Below are 17,055 nucleotides of genomic sequence, written 5' to 3'. Positions count from 1 at the left end.
CTCTCTTTCCACCGATAAAAAGTCCCAAAGTTGTTAGTTTAGGTAAATTTTATATCCATGAGTGCATCGCGGTCGTATGAGGTAACTGCCGATGCTTTTTTGGCGTACATTATGATAAAAAATGCAAAAAAAATACTAAAAAGTGCAAGTGTCAACCGGAGCGCCTGCGCAGGCGACTGCAAGGGGCGCGCCACTATCGCTCGCCACAACCATATTCATACAGTGTTCCTTCAAACCCTGACAGGACGGCAGGGAGGGAGGCAGTGTTTAACAACAGCAGCGTGGAGTTTAGGGAGGAAGAAGGAAACCGTAGCGATGGGGAGGGAGAGGGAGCGGGAGGAGATCCAAGATGGCGGCTCGTCGGAAGAGAGAGGAAAAGGGCGGAGCCGCTTGAGGTGGAAGGGAGAGCGAGGGGAGAGAAGGTGAGGAGAAGCACCCGGGGGCAGGATTACTTCATGTAGCGCACATGTGTCAAACTCAATGCAATTATCTTTGGCCCGCATGATAATTTTGTATTATTATACGGTTTTCCAATCAATTTCAGAACTGTACCGACCAACTTCAGAAAGAAGTTTTCAAAGAAGGTGGGAGGCAGAGTATATGTTCACAGATATGAAGGGCAAAGTTGTTTGTCTTCTGTGCGGAGACGGTGTGGCTGTAATGAAAGAATATAACGTAAGAAGACACTTCGAAGTGAAACACCGTGACAGGCACCAGGATTTGGACATGAAACAAAGGCTCCAGGAGGTAGAAGAGTTAAAAAGACGTCTGATGTCACAGCAGGCCATGTTCAAAAGTGTCAAATCACAAAGCGAAGCCGCTGTAAAGGCCAGTTTTATTGCGGCAGCAGGGGTCGCAAAATCAGGCCGGCCCTTTACAGAGGGTGAGTTAGTTGAAAGCTGCGTGATAAAAGTTAGCGAGGTTGTGTGCCCGGATAAAAGGCAAGCCTTTTTAAATGTGAGCCTGGGCAGAAACACCACTGCTGATCGTACAAATCGGCTCTCCACCGATCTACAACAACAGCTGATGGGAAAGGAAGAGACTTCATAGCACGCTCCCTTGCTGTGGTTGAGAGCAACGACACTTGTGATACTGCCCAGCCGCCAGTCCTCATCTATGAAGTGGGTTCAAGTCTGTGCGTAACGGAGGAACTTTGGGGATTACACTCAAGGCGTGGCACAACTATGGGAAAAGAGATCTTTCAGGAGGTATCCAAACGCGTGGATAAAATAGCGCTGCCTTGGGATAAACTCGTGGGCCTGACCACAAATGGAGCACCCGCCATGTGCGGTCGAAAGAGTGGATTGGTTGGCAGGATCCGTGAGAAGATGTGGGGGGGGGGAACGGCGCGAAGAGCTGACAGCTTATCACTGCAGCATTCACCCGGAGTCGTTGTGCGGTAAATCCTTGAAAACGGAACATGTCATGAGCACCATAACACAAACAGTTAACTTCATGAGAGCTAAAGGTTTAAATCACCGCCAGTTTAAGGCTTTTCTAGAGGAGTTACGTTTAGAATATGGCGACTTGCCCTATCGCACAGAGGTGCGGTGGCTCAGCCCAGGAAAAGTGCTGAAAAGATGTTTCGGGTTGCACGCGGAGATTTGTGAGTTCATGAAAAGCAAAGGGAAAGACACAACAGAGCTCCGGGACAAAACAATTCTGTGTGAGTTGGCGTTTCTGTGTGACATCACGAGCCATTTTAACGCGCTCAACCTACAGCTGCAGGGGCAGGAGCGTGTGATCATAGACACGTGCGCTTCAAGGAGGGCTTTCAAAACCAAGCTGCGCCATGGGAGACGCAGATGCTGCAAGAAAACTTGAGCCATTTTCCGTGCTGCCAAACCGTGAAAGTGCAGGTCTCTATCACTGTGTTCCTCAGTATAAATGTTGCCAAAAAACGTAACATACTTGGTGCTGAATTCACACGGCGATTTGCCGACCTTGAAGCCCAAAGAAATAGGTTTGAACTGTTCAGTAATCCATTTGCAGCTGACGTGGAAAACGCACCATCAAACCTCCAAATGGAGCTGATTGAGCTCCAATGTAATGAAACACTCAAGGCAAAATATGATGATGTGGGCGCTGCACAGTTTGCACTTTTCACCCCCGACACAATGCCCCAGCTGCGTAGCCCAGCTGCTCTAATGCTCTCTGTGTTTGGCAGCACATACCTGTGGGAACACCTGTTCTCTTTGATGAAGATAAACAAAACGTCACACAGAAGTCGTCTTACTGACCAACACCTTCACTCCATCCTTTATTAATCCCTCTGGAAGGTTCGTCCGGGAAATTAAGTTTCCAGCGGCATGTTTACAGCACCGTGAAACAGACAGTCAAAGACAGATAAATAAGAGCAAAAGCTAAAATATGAAATGTAAAAGAGAAAAAATGTAAAATATGAAATGCAAAGGGGCAGTAATTTAAAAAAAAAATGAAGTGGCGATAGTAGTAGTGGCGCCGCCCCTAGCGGTCGCCTGCGCCGGCGCTCCGGTTACTTTCTTACTCTTTAGTATTTTTTTCCTTTTTTTATCACAATGTTCGCCAGAAAAACATCAACAATTAACTCATACGGCCGCGATGCACTCATGGATATAAAAATTTCCCTAAACGAACAACTTTGGGACTTTTTATCCGTGGGAGCAGAGTGGCCGGCGGAAATCCTACGCGGGAACACTCGCAACAACAACAAAAATGGAGTCGCTGTTCCACGAGCCGGCCCACGGAGGAAGCACCGAGGTAAACGAGGCGGCATTCGGGTCAGAATGAGGACGCAACCTTACCGTCCACCTCTGCCAAGCCACGAGTGTGGACGCCTCCCTGGCCAACCAACTGAACTCCTTTTATGCGCGGTTCGAGTCTGGCAGCAGCACCGCTAGCTCGCCGGCTAATTGGAGCTACACCGCTGGGGATGAGCGCGCACTCTCAGTGTCCGTGCACGAGGTCAGGAGGGCTCTGATGCGGGTGAAAACCAGGAAAGCTGCGGGCCCAGACGGCATATCTGGACGAGTACTGAAGACCTGTGCTAACCAGCTAGCTCCGGTGTTCACCACAATATTCAACATCTCCCTGGCTGAATCAGTGGTCCCGTCCTGCTTCAAGAGGTCCACCGTCGTTCCTGTCCCGAAGATCGCCTCTCCAACCTGCCTGAATGACTACCGTCCGGTGGCCCTCACCTCGGTGGTCATGAAGTGTTTCGAGAGGCTGATTAAGGATTACATCTGCGCCTCCCTCCCCCGCACCTTGGACCCGTTGCAGTTCGCGTACCGGCAGAACAGATCCACGGATGACGCGGTTTCCCAGGTACTGCACACCACGCTCACGCACCTGGATGGCCAGAAGGGGGCCTATGTGAGAATGCTGTTCATTGATTATAGTTCAGCTTTCAACACCATAGTCCCCACCAGACTGGCTGTCAAGTTGTTGGAGCTAGGAATGAATGCTCCGCTGTGCCCCTGGATCCTGGACTTCCTCACAGGCCGCCCCCAGGTGGTCAAGGTGGTCAAGGTGGGGAAGTACATGTCAAGCTCCCTCACCCTGAATACAGGATCCCCCCAGGGCTGCGTCCTCAGCCCCCTACTGTACTCCCTGTACACACATGACTGTGTGGCCAGGTCCAGCTCCAACACCATCATCAAGTTTGCTGACGACACCGTGGTCGTGGGCCTGATCACCGACTGCGATGAGAAGGCCTACCGCGAGGAGGTGGCTGACCTGTCACTCTGGTGCCAGGACAACAGCCTCCACCTGAACGTCAGCAAAACCAAGGAGCTGATTGTGGACTTTAGGCGTGGATCACAATCGAGGACGCACGCGCCCTTGTGGATTAATGGGACTTCTGTCGATAGGGTGAGCAGCTTCAGATATCTGGGAGTCCACATCACAGAGGACTTAACATGGACTGTTCATACAGACACTCTGGTGAGAAAGGCGAGGCAGCGTCTCTACCACCTCAGGCAGCTGAGGAAATTCCGGGTCTCGGTGAGGATCCTCAAGTCCTTCTACTCTGGAGCAGTGGAGAGCATCCTGACAGGCAACATCACTGCCTGGTTTGGGAACTGTACTGCCCAGGACAGGCGGGCCCTGCAGAGGGTGGTGCCTTCAGCTGAACGTACCACTGGAACTACCCTCCCCCCCTTGCAGGAGTTATACACCAGGAGGTGTAGTAGCAGAGCCCGTAGGATCATGAAGGATCCTCATCACCCCAACAACGGACTGTTTCAGCTGCTGCGGTCAGGCAAGCGCCTCCGCAGTCACGCAGCGAGAACAGAGAGACTGAGACGGAGTTTCTTCCCTCAAGCCATCAGAACTGTCAACGCTGACCTCACCAGGGGTCCTAACTGAGCCATGCACTAGGCTCCACTACCTACTGTACTGTATGTAGCATACTGTACCGCATACTGTATCACTGTTCAGGGTTGTTCGTGATGCCGTATTGCTGCGCCGTACTGTTGTATACTGTGCTGTATTATCCCAAACACTACCTCACACTATTCACATTCACATGCCGCTTTAATTCACATGCCACTTTAAATGCACATATCTGTATATACATAGCCATATTCCTTCAACCTATTCCATTTTATTTCAATTTATTTTTATTGTATTTTATTCTATATATTTTTTATCTTATTCTATAAGTATTCCACTTACTGTATTACGTTTTAGGAGTCAGTTAGTCGGTCTATTAGAAAGGAATTTTCTACTTTTTATTTTATTTTATTTTTGTACTTTTTCCTAGGACTTCTTGTGTGCTATCACCGGGTGCGTTGCATTACATTTCACTGCATATATGTATGGAAGTATGTATATGTATGTGACAAATAAAAATCTTGAATCTTGAATCTTGAATCTTGAAGTGTAAAATCTGCATAATCTACACAAATTTCCAAGATGGATTGTATAATGGTCAAGTAGAAAGTGCACTTATTGTTCAGTTGTATTGTATTGTTTAAAGTGCAATAATTTATTGTCCATTGTATTGATTAAAGTTTAAGGTGTGTTTATTTTTTATTTTTTTGTGCATTTGTCTTGTTTGTTTAGTCTGCCATGTTCAGGAGTCCTCAGAAAAGTATTACAGAGCAACAAATTTAGCTTTAATGCATGTTTATTTATTTTTTTCTTGCTACTACAGGGCGTCTGATTTTTCTTTGAAGTATATTAATTTCTGGCTGTTGTTGGCTTGTAGAAAAAAATGTTTTCACTTTAAATTCCTCTGAAAACACTGCTTATCGAGTTCTTACCGAGTTCTTACCGAGTTCTTCCCGAGTTCATATCAAGTTCATATTGAGTTCTTACCTAGTTTTTACATACACAGTAAATACATACATAAATACTGTGGGAGTTCCGCCTGCCACACGCCATCCAAGTGACGTTTTCCAGGCCCTCCGGCACAGAGACACCGAAGACGATGGGTTGTAGACACAAATTTATTGTAGGGAAAAGGCTCAGTGGAATTAGCCAGGAGCATCATATAGAACATGTCATGACAGGGCTCCTCTCCTGAGTGAGTGTGGGGATGGGGGTTTTACCTGCCGCTCATTATACCAACCAACGATCAACAGGTGTGCAGCCACTCTGATCCGATCACCTAGATCCAAGTCAGGTGTGGTTGCTCAACCAGACCATCCCCACACCGTACATACATAATACTGTACATACATACATACATACTGTACATATATACACACGAGCATGTCAACCCTTATGTTAACCTGCATGTTCACTCTTATGTATGTTAACCCAGCCATGGTTTAACATACATAAGGGTTAGGGTTCGGCCACCGGTCGTCCTTCCTTGGACACATTTGGTCGGTAGTAACCACTGCACAGCGGGAACAGCCACAAGACCTGTGCTTGTGGAGATGCTCTGACCCAGTCGTCCAGCATCACAATGTGCTCCTTGTCAAAGTGGCTCAGATCCTTACGCTGCTTCAACACATCAACTTCAACAACTCACTCTTCACCTGCTGCCTCATATATATAGAAACAGAAACAGAAACAGTCTTTATTCGTCACGCAACACACCACACTACAACACATGCTTGCACACACACACATGCTTTGATGGTGGCCGGTGAAATGGATCCTCTGCATTTAACCATCCTGGGTTGTCCTTCCTCCGGGGGCACAGCCAGGAGCAGTGGGCAGCATACGTGGACGCGCCCGGGGAAATATATAATATATAAAACTATATATAAAATAATATATTACAGTATGTATATTATAATATATAACACTATATATAATAAAAATAATAATAGATAACACTATATATATAATAATAAAATCTAACACTGTGTGTGTGTGTGTGTATATATAGATAATATATAACACTACATATATATATAATAATAATATAACCCACCTCTTGACGGGTGCCATTGGAACCAGATGATCAATGTAATTCACTTCACCTGTCACTGCTTTTAATGTTGTGTATATATTCCTCCAAAGACAGTATATGTGCATGTAATATAATAAAACATATGATATAAAAATATATTACAAATATTTTATAGAAACATAATATAAGCTGATAGCTATATACTTCTGCTAATTATAATACACACAAATGGTCACAAAGGAGACCTGGAGGGAGGTAGAGAGAGTGGATTGATGGATGAGAGAGAGAGAGACAGAGAGAGAGAGAGAGACAGAGAGAGAGAGACAGAGAGAGACAGAGAGAGAGAGACAGAGAGCGAGAGAGAGACAGAGAGAAAGACAGAGAGAGAGAGAGAGAGACAGAGAGAGAGAGACAGAGAAATGAGAGATAGAGAGAGGGAGTGAGAGAGGGACAGGGAGAGGTGTTCATCCTTATCAGGAAAAAAGGGCCATTATAGGACAGTATCCAGCAGAGGGAGGCGTCCTTTCCTTTCCTTTCCTTTCCTTTCCTTTCCTTTCCTTTCCTTTCCTTTCCTTTCCTTTCCTTTCCGCCTCTCCCTCCTTTCCCTCCCCCCTCCCTCCTTTCTTCTCAATCTGTTGAATCAGACCTGCATGCGCCGCGGACACAGACCAGCTTTCCCCGGGCTGCAGGCGCTCTGCACCGGCTTCCTCGCCGACAGCGGACCGGCCTCTCTACGAAGCCTCCGGAGCGGACCCGGAGGGGAACCAGCGGAATAAAGGAGAACCACCCGGACCGAGTGGCTCCACCTGCACGGTCCGCATGGAGGTGTGGAAGGATACAACCACGGGAATCATCCCAAACGGGACCGTGTGTCCTTGCAGCGTCACAATGGAGAACTGTCTGGAGCTGCTGACAGCGGCCAAGACGCAGCGGCTCCCGGACCTGCAGGAGCGGACCGACCGCTTCATGAGCGACCACTTCCTGGAGGTGCTGCGGAGCCCAGGGCTGTACGGCCGGCTCACCGCCGCGGAGAGGGAGCGGATCCTGGCCCGGAGGATGGAGGGGCGGAGGCTGCTGGCGGTGGCCGAGATAGACGAGGTGTCCGAGCGGGTGGCGGGCAGCAGCAGACCCCCCAGCAGGGAGAGCAGCCGCCCCCAGAGCCCCCTGGCCCCGGGTCTGGCCCCGGGTCTGGAGGAGCACCGGAGGAGCATCTACCGGTTCGACGAGACGACAAAGGAGTGGAGGGTTCTGACCCGGCTCCCGGAGCAGGTCCCCCCCCAGGGCGCGGCCCTCTGCACACTGTTCAACTACCTGTTCGTGGCGGGGGGCGTGACTGGGGGCGTGGCCTCGGACCAGGTGTTCTGCTACAACCCGCTGACCGACACCTGGAGCCGGGCCCGCCCGCTGCGCCAGGCCCGCTCCCAGCTGCGGCTGGTGTCCCTGGACGGACTCCTGTTCGCCGTCGCGGGGGAGTGCCTGCTGTCCGTGGAGCGCTACGACCCCCGGACGGACCGATGGAGCGCCGCGGCGCCGCTGCCCGGGGGGGCGTTCGCCGTGGCGCACGAGGCGGCGGCGTGTGACGGGGAGCTGTTCGTGTCCGGTGGCTCCCTGTTCTACCGGCTGCTGCGGTACGACCCCCGCAGGGACGAGTGGGAGGAGTGCCCCTTCAACACCAGCAGGACCCGCTCCACCGACATGGTGGCCCACCGGGGCTTCCTCTACCGCTTCGACGTGCACCGGGAGCGCGTGCACGTCTTCAAGTACAACACGGTGGTGAAGATCTGGCACGAGGGCGCGAGCTTCCCGGTGCACGCGCCGCGGCCGTTCCGCTGCGCGGTGCTGGGGAACCGGATCTACTGCGTGGGCAAGACCCGGATCCTACAGTTCCAGGTGGACGGGGACCGGGAGAGCTTCCTGCAGGAGACCCTGGAGGCCCCGCAGGCCCCCGGGGGAGACAGGGGCCTGGCCCCGTTCGCCCTGACCCTGCCCAAGGAAGACTGAGGACGGATCCGATCCGGTCTCTTGAGGAATGTGATTAAAGTCAGTGTGGGCCAAAAGGTGTCAGCGGTTGGAATCCCAGATGTGCGCTGAAAGGAACCCTCTTCCCTGCACTTGAGCAAGGCAGCGCCCAGATGGGCGTGGAACCGTCAAACTGAGCACGAGAATGGAACGAAGTTTTCCAGTCCTTTCGATGATTTTAAATAAACCAAACCGGGGTAAAGGGAGTGTGAGGGGGGCTTGCTATGGGTCTGTTGAGTTTGGTTGTGCTGGAAGGGTGGAGTCAGGAGGGTGGAGTCAAGGAGCACCACACTACACCATTCAGTGTCCTACGTTTCTAGTTTTTTAGTTTTTGTGATTGTAACTGACAGCCCATGTGTCAGTTGTCATGATGCAGTAAGCTCCACCCGCCTGGGACTCCACCCGCCGGGGCTCCACCCTGATGCTGTGTTCTAGTGTTGTGTCTTAATCTCTGAATGTCTTTGTGCAAGTTGTAGCAGAGCAGTTGTAGCTTCATGAAACTGGAAATAAAAGAGAAAGATGAAAGATGTCGACCCCTGATGAGTCAACGACAGAAAGCGGATCTGAGCATCGTACCAACTTCCTGTCAGAGGGGGAAGTAGTCCCCCACAGGCATGACAGGTAGACAGACCGATAGATACACAGGTAGGTAGACAAACAGACAGACAGGTAGATAGACAGACAGACAGGCAGGTAGACAGACTTGTAGGTAGATAGACCGGTAGGTAGGGAGAAAGAAAGATAGACAGACAGGTAGGTAGATAGACAATAAGACAAGTAGGTAAGCAGACAGGCAGACAGGTAGGTAGACAGTCGGGTAGGTAGACAGACAAGTAGGTAGAAAGACAGGTAGATAGACGGATCCTCTGCAGCGTCAGCTCTGCTCCTTCAGCTGCATGAGCAGAATATTAATATGATCCCAATGTAGAGTTTGCAGTACTGCACTCTGCTGCCTGTATATATATGCACAATGTATACACACACACACACATATATATGTGTGTATATATATATACACACACACTATATATACATACACACATATACATCTAAACATATAATATGATGTATACGTATGTGTATATATACACCATATAGAGTGGGCACCATATATAGTGGGACACCATATGCACTATATAACATATAGTATAACATATATAGTGTATATATTATATACACTTTATACACACACACATACAGTATATATACCCATATATATATATATACACACACTACATACACACCTATATACATATATATATATATATATATATATATACACACACACATATTCATATACACATATATATATATTAATACACATGAACACTGATAATAATGTTGATGTCTCACACTGTGCTGTCTCACCCTTATGAAGCATCATTTGGATGCCCTGCAGGAAGTAGGATATTACATCATAGTGGTGAGTCAACAAAGGAAGAGACAGAGCATCAAAACCATTCAACATGGAGGAAGAAAGAAAGACAAGGTTTCAGGGAGTCCAGTGTCCTACGCCATCAAAAGGTTCTTGGAACCCGGAGGAAACCGTGACAGGAAGAGGCGTGGCCGAGCCCAAGCCACAACAGAACCAGAGCAGCTTTCTGAGCGTCAACAGCTCCCAGCACCGCTTGACACCAAGTAACAGGTCTCACTTTGAACCTGGAGCTGCGGGTTTGACAGGTGGAGTGGCAGGAAGAAGGACGTGGCTAAGGTGGCAGAAAGGGGAAGTGAGGCGTGGCCGGGCCGCTGGAGGACGACTGGAGACCGGTTTGTACGCCGTGGAGGAGGTGAAAGGATGGTTGCTCAATGTGAGACGGCAACTGTCAAACATGGAGGAGGAAGCGCGATGGTCAGGGCTCCAACCTACGGCCGGATTCTGACTCAGAACACACCACCAGGCTATGGGGGTGGTAGCTCAGGAGGTAGAGCTGGTCATCTAGTGATCTAAAGGTTGCTGGTTGGATCCCAGGCTCCTCCTGCTAGCATGCTGTAGTGTCCTTGAGCAAGACACTTAACCCCTAATTGCTCCTGATGGCTGCGTCCGTCGGTGTTTGAATAATTGTAAGTCGCTTTGAATAAAAGCGTCTACGAAATGTAAATGTATGTCAGCGCTCCCTCAAAGCAGACGGGAGGCTGCACATGGAGTTGCTTCGGGACCAACTGGACAGAAGGCAAAAGCAAAACAACCTTCAAGTCACAGTGCAACACATGGCGGGAACTTCTGCAACAGTGTTGGAGGAACTTCCCAAACAATATCTAATTTATATTGTAGAATGAACGCCACGAGTGTGTTCGTTGTGATATCCGCAAAAGCTGCAAGCTTCTTCGAGTCAGGAATGTATTTTGTTAAACAAAACGATTTGAGGATTTATTTTTTATCTCCAATTATTTATTTGTTCTAATTTAGGAGTACATTGAGACATTAAACTGCGTACATTTGCATAAAAACTGGAAAATGTTTTGATAGTGTATACTGTTTATAGGTGTATATATATATTTATATATATGCTGTACATATATATAAATATATGTACAGCACCAGGCTTGGTGGCACCAGGCTCCCCCTGGTGCCACCAAAACAGCTGTGAGGTGGAGGCATGGACTCCACCAGACTCTGAAGGTGTTCTGTGGTATCTGGCACCAAGACGTTAGCAGCAGATCCTTTAAGTCCTGGAAGTTGGAGGTGGGGCCCCCATGGATCAGGCTTGTTGTTCCATCCCACAGATGCTCCATGGGATTGGACAATACCCCCACCCATCCACATGATGTAGAAGAAAAGGTGATTCATCAGACCTCCACCTTCTTCCGACTGTCTTGTTGGAAGATCGGAAGGTGTCCCCATCTTCCGACGCGTACACCTTCCGATCACCACCAACCTAGGTCTCATCTCCAACAACGATGAGTCCTCCTACAGAGAGGAGGTCAGCATCTTGGCAACATGGTGCCAGGAAAACAACCTCTCTCTCAACGTCTGCAAGACTAAAGAGATGATCGAGGACTACAGGAAACGACAGCTAGGGGGGCCCGCCCCCATCCACATTGACGGAGCTGAAGTGGAGAGAATCTCCTGCTTCAAGTTCCTCGGTTTCTTCATCAGTGATGACCTCTCCTGGTCCAGGCAACCGGACGCGGCAATAAAAACTGCCCAAAAGCGCCTGTTCTTCCTGAGGAGACTCAAGAAGTTTGGCATGTTTGTCAGGACTCTCACCAGCTTCTACCGATGCCGATCCATCGAGAGCATTCTTACCGGCCGCATCACCGCCTGGTACGGCAGCTGCTCCACCACCGATCGCCATACGCTCCAGAGGGCGGTGAAGACGGCGGAGCGCATCATCGGCCACCGCCTCCCCTCCGAGCAAGGCATCTACCACACGACACCTCAGGAAAGTCACAAAGGACGACAGCCACCCAGGCTACGGACTGTTCAGGCTGCTGACTGTTCAGGCTGCTGACTGTTCAGGCTGTGAACTGTTCAAGCTGCTGACTGTTCAGGCTGCTGACTGTTCAGGCTGCTGACTGTTCAGGCTGCTGACTGTTCAGGCTGTTGACTGTTCAGGCTGCTGACTGTTCAGGCTGCTGACTGTTCAGGCTGCTGACTGTTCAGGCTGTTGACTGTTGAGGCTGCTGACTGTTGAGGCTGCTGACTGTTCAGGCTGCTGACTGTTCAGGCTGCTGACTGTTCAGGCTGTTGACTGTTGAGGCTGCTGACTGTTCAGGCTGCTGACTGTTCAGGCTGCTGACTGTTCAGGCTGCTGACTGCTCAGGCTGCCGAACGTTAGCGGACGACCAGCCTCACCAACACTTTTTACCCTCAGACCATCAGGCTTCTCAAGCTGCAACATCTGTCGTCACCTCTGTCAATTGAATGTACGTCACCACAACCATATGTACACATCCAGCGGCACTGCTTCACTTTATATTGATATATTTATATTTACATCCATGTCTTGTGCAGTACACTGACCTGTTTCTGTTGGAACTGCTACAATGTTCCAGTTATTTTAGTTTCCGTTTTAGGATTTTTTTTCTTATTATAATTTTATGTACATACACTGTGACCTCTTGCCCTTATTTGTAACTCGGCTCTTATTTTTTTTATATTCGATTTTATTAAAAAATATATATATTTCCTCCTTATCTTTTCCTTTTTATTTTATCTATTTATGACCACTATGCAGTTGTTGCCTGTCATGCCCTGAGAATTTCTGAATGACCTTGTGTTGTACTTTGACTTGACTAATAAAACACTTTGAACTTTGAACTTCCATTGCTCCATGGTCCAGTTGTGACGCTCACGTGTCCATTGTAGGTGCTTTCAGGGGTGGACAGGGGTCAGCATGGACACTGTGAGCTCCCATACGCAGCAAGCTGCCCTGCACTGTGTGTTCTACACCTTTCTATCACAGCAACATTCACTGTTTCACCACTTTGTGCTGCAGTAGTTCTACTGTGGCATCGAACCAGACGGACTAGACCTGGCTCCCCACGTGCGTCAATGAGCCTTGGGCCCCATGACCCTGTGGCCGGTTCAGCGGTCGTCCTTCCTTGGACACTTTTGGTCGGTAGTAACCACTGCACAGCGGGAACAGCCACAAGACCTGTGCTTGTGGAGATGCTGTGACCCAGTCGTCCAGCATCACAATGTGCTCCTTGTCAACGTGGCTCAGATCCTTACGCTGCTTCAACACATCAACTTCAACAACTGACTCTTCACCTGCTGCCTCATATATAAATACTGTATAATATATAACACAATATATAAAATAATATATTACAGTATATATATATCATAATAATGTATAACACTATATATAATAATACATAACAGTATATATATAATAATATATAACACTATATATATATATATATAACATTGATCAGACGCTTTTATCCAAAGCGACTTACAATTATTCAAACAACGACGGACGCAGCCATCAGGAGCAATTAGGGGTTAAGTGTCTTGCTCAAGGACACTACAGCATGCTAGCAGGAGGAGCCTGGGATCCAACCAGCAACCTTTAGATGACTAGACCACCAGCTCTACCGCCTGAGCTACCATCCCCTATATATAACACAATATATAATAATAATATATAACAGTATATATATATATATATATATATATATATAATGTGTAACACTATATATATATATATATATGTATATATATATATATACATATATATACCCTTCTATTTTGTACCCCCACTCTGTATTATCTTTTTAAGCCTTATTTTATTTTTATGTTATTTATATTATTCTATTCACTAACTGCTTTACGTTTTAGGAATCAGTTAGTTTCAGTGAGTTGCTGGGTAGGAATTAGGTTAGTTTTTATATTCAGTTTAGTAACTATTGGACATAATCTCCAGGTGCGTTGTAAAGACACTTCACTTCATATATGTATGAAAGTATGTATATGTATCAAAGTATGTATATGTATGAAAGTATGTATGTGTTTGAAAGTATGTATATGTATGTAAGTATGGCAGTTGGGGCAGTTGGTGTTGGGGTAGTTAGTGTTGGGGCAGTTGGTGCAGTTGGTGTTGGGGCAGTTGGTGTTGGTGCAGTTGGTGTTGGGGCAGTTGGTGTTGGGGCAGTTGGTGCAGTTGGTGTTGGTGCAGTTGGTGTGGGGGAAGTTGGTGTTGGTGCTGTTGAGGCAGTTGGCGTTGGGGCAGTTGGTGTTGGTGCAGTTGGTGTTGGGGCAGTTGGTGTTGGGGCAGTTGGGGTAGTTGGTGTTGGGGCAGTTGGTGCAGTTGGTGTTGGGGCAGTTGTTGCAGTTGGTGTTGGGGCAGTTGGTGTTGGGGCAGTTGGTGCAGTTGGTGTTGGGGCAGTTGGGGCAGTTGGTGTTGGGGCAGTTGGGGCAGTTGGTGTTGGGGCAGTTGGTTGTCTCAATGTGTCCAAGTACTTTCTTTAGCCGCCAATATAAACATGACTGTGGCTCCACCTTCCGGTAAGACAGAACTACAGCGTCATCCGTCCGTCCAATCACCAACACTGACACATTCTGAAAGTTTGTTTATTTTGAACGTCAGACAATAAAGTGATGAGCTCTGTGACTGAGAGAAGATCAACATGTGACCGAAGCCGAACTCATCAGCCCAGTGGACGACCAATGAAATGACACGTTAGGACCAGGACGTTGAAATGAATCAACAAACACCAGGAAGCAGAGGTTCAGACCACGTTACCATGGTAACATGACCAGGAAGCAGAGGCTCAGACTATGTTACCATGGCAACATCACCAGGAACCAGAGGTCTGGACCACGTTACCATGGAAACAGGTCAGAGGTCCAGTTCATGTAAAACAAAGTGAAAAAGTGTTCATACAAAGTGTTCCCTACACCAGAGACTGGGTATAGAGTCCAGGTGAGACCAGCTGAGACCAGCTGAGACCAGGAGAGTCCAGAAGAGTACAGGTGAGTGCAGGTGAGACCAGGAGAGTCCAGGAGAGACCAGGTGAGTCCAACATGGCCTCGAACAGGGTGCTGTGAGGGTTGATCACATGGTGAATGAGGAGGCGTTGGATGCCCCGGAGCGCCGGGAGGAGACGTACATGTTGGACGTGTCCCGGGAGCGATGGCGCGAGGAGCCCAGTCTCCCCCCCATGTAGAACAGGTCCCCCACCATCTTCTTGAAGTGGCTCCTGAAGGAGGCCCCTGCGAAGGCGTACAGGGCGGGGTTCAGGCAGCAGTGCAGGTACGCCACCCCCTTGGTGGCCGACTTGGTCGCCTGCAGCGCGTCGGCCTCCCCGCAGGACGAGAGTGTGAACTTGTGCAGTGTCTCGTACAGCAGCGTGGCGTTGTAGGGCAGGTGGCAGGCGACGAAGAGCGCCACCACCAGGAGGACCAGGCGAATGGCACGGTGCCTCTGGAAGCTCCTGGCACCCAGCAGAGTGCGCAGGACCCCTGCGTAGCAGAAGAGCATGATGAGCAGCGGGAGGAAGAAGCCCACCGCCATCTGGAGGCCGGGGACCACCACCTTCATGGTCTGGGCCAGGTTTTCATCGGGGAACTGGAAGTCGCACACGTAGCCCGCCTCTGAGCTGTCGTTACTAGGAAAACGCTCAGTCTCGTCCTGCGGCATGCTGTGGGCGGGCCTGTAGCGCTGGTAGAACAGCACGGTGGGCAGCGACAGGGTGACTGCTAGCACCCACACCAGGCCGCAGAGCAGACGGCAAGACAGCAGCGAGCGGCGGCCCAGACTGCGGCGGGCGTGCACCACGCTGGCGTAGCGGTCGGCGCTGACGCAGGCCAGCAGCAGCATGCCGCTGTACAGGTTGACGCTGTATGCGGCTCGCAGCAGCTTGCAGGAGGCTCCGCCCAGTGGCCACGCCCAGTGCTCGCTGTAGATGATGAGGGGCAGCGCCGCCACGAACAGCAGGTCCGACACAGCCACGTTGAGCAGGAAGACGTCCGTCACCGACCGCGTCCTCTTATAGCCGGCGAAGGTGGCGATGACCAGAGCGTTTCCCACGAGGCCCAGGATGCAGATGATGGAGTGGAGGTACGCACCCACCGCCAGCTCCACCTGGTGGCTGGTGTTCATGGTGCACGGCGCCATCACCTCATAGTCGTCATACAAATCCCCCAGGCGGAAGGTGGTGCTTTCCTCCAACAGGTTGAGCATTGTTTCCTCTGCCGCTGAGAAACAGGAAGCAGAAGGAGAGGGTGAGACTGGCCTTCATCGCTTGTTCACACAAAATACCTCTTGAAAGTAGTTCATCCCAGAGATTATGTTTTTAAAAACATCCCATATTTATTGAGCCGGCACATTCCGGGAGGCTCTCCTACGTGCTGGTGGCGGGGTCCGCCTTCCCCGCCTGTGAACTGGAGGTTAAATGTTGCAGAAGCTTTGGAGTGGAAATGAGGAAGAGAAGCAGAAACACGCAGCTCAGCATGAAAACATTTGTCAGACAACAAAGTTCAAGATGATTCAAACGGAGGCAACAAAGTAGCTTTTTCCGTTGGTGGTTTTGCTTCATTACGTTGATTCAGGCTGAAGAGGATGTTTGCAGATCGAGGTCACGCTGCGACTGGCCCAGATCCACACAAACCACGGGTTGACAAACCTTTACTTAACTGAAAAACACCAAGTTTCAGATTGGTTATATACCTGTCTGTCTGTCTGTCTGTCTGTCCATATTCTGCTTCTGCTCTGATGCTTCAACATAGAACAATAGATCTGTTCAGCTTTTGACTTCCCTTCTTCAATTGACACACACACACACACACACACACACACACACACACACACACACACACACACACACACACACACACACACACACACACACACACACACACACACACACACACACACACACACACACCGAACCCCCCCGAGCTCAGCAGCCTTGTAGACACCCTACAGCTGCAGGAAAGCCCTGAGTACCCTGCCCTGCAGCCATAGAAGACCCCCGGGCAGCCAGAGAAGCCAGAGGGCCGTGGAGGACGTCCAGCCCCGAGGAGCATGACCCAGTCCCAGGGAGCAGGAGGAGACCCCGCACCCCAGGGGCGCACACATACAAGGGACCCCCACGTGCAGGCACAAGACGCAGCCGCCGGCACAGAACCTGGGCCAGGGACACCGGGCACGGACGCATGCCCTGATCCAGGTCCCGCGACACCCTGCTCCAACCGCCCGCCCGACGGGCGAGTCGGCAGGACTCCCGTGCCCACCCACGCC

At 49.8% G+C, this 17,055-nt stretch overlaps 1 protein-coding gene across 1 annotated transcript; it reads right to left on the bottom strand.

Moving 5' to 3' along the window:
- Window positions 1-14,868: 14,868 nt before the first annotated feature.
- On the bottom strand, window positions 14,869-16,219 carry ccr6a (chemokine (C-C motif) receptor 6a; the record flags this gene model as incomplete). The annotated part of the gene is made up of 1 exon (XM_080023977.1): window positions 14,869-16,219. The coding sequence occupies exon 1, from the start codon at window positions 15,994-15,996 to the stop codon at window positions 14,869-14,871; it is 1,128 nt and encodes a 375-aa protein (XP_079880103.1). The 5' UTR covers window positions 15,997-16,219.
- Between the last annotated feature and the right edge of the window lie 836 nt (window positions 16,220-17,055).

The sequence above is a fragment of the Zeus faber genome (genome assembly GCF_960531495.2).
Source record: "Zeus faber genome assembly, chromosome: 2".
Lineage (NCBI taxonomy): Eukaryota > Metazoa > Chordata > Actinopteri > Zeiformes > Zeidae > Zeus > Zeus faber.
Note: the sequence above shows the minus strand (reverse complement) of the source record. Positions and strands in the feature narration are given on the sequence as shown.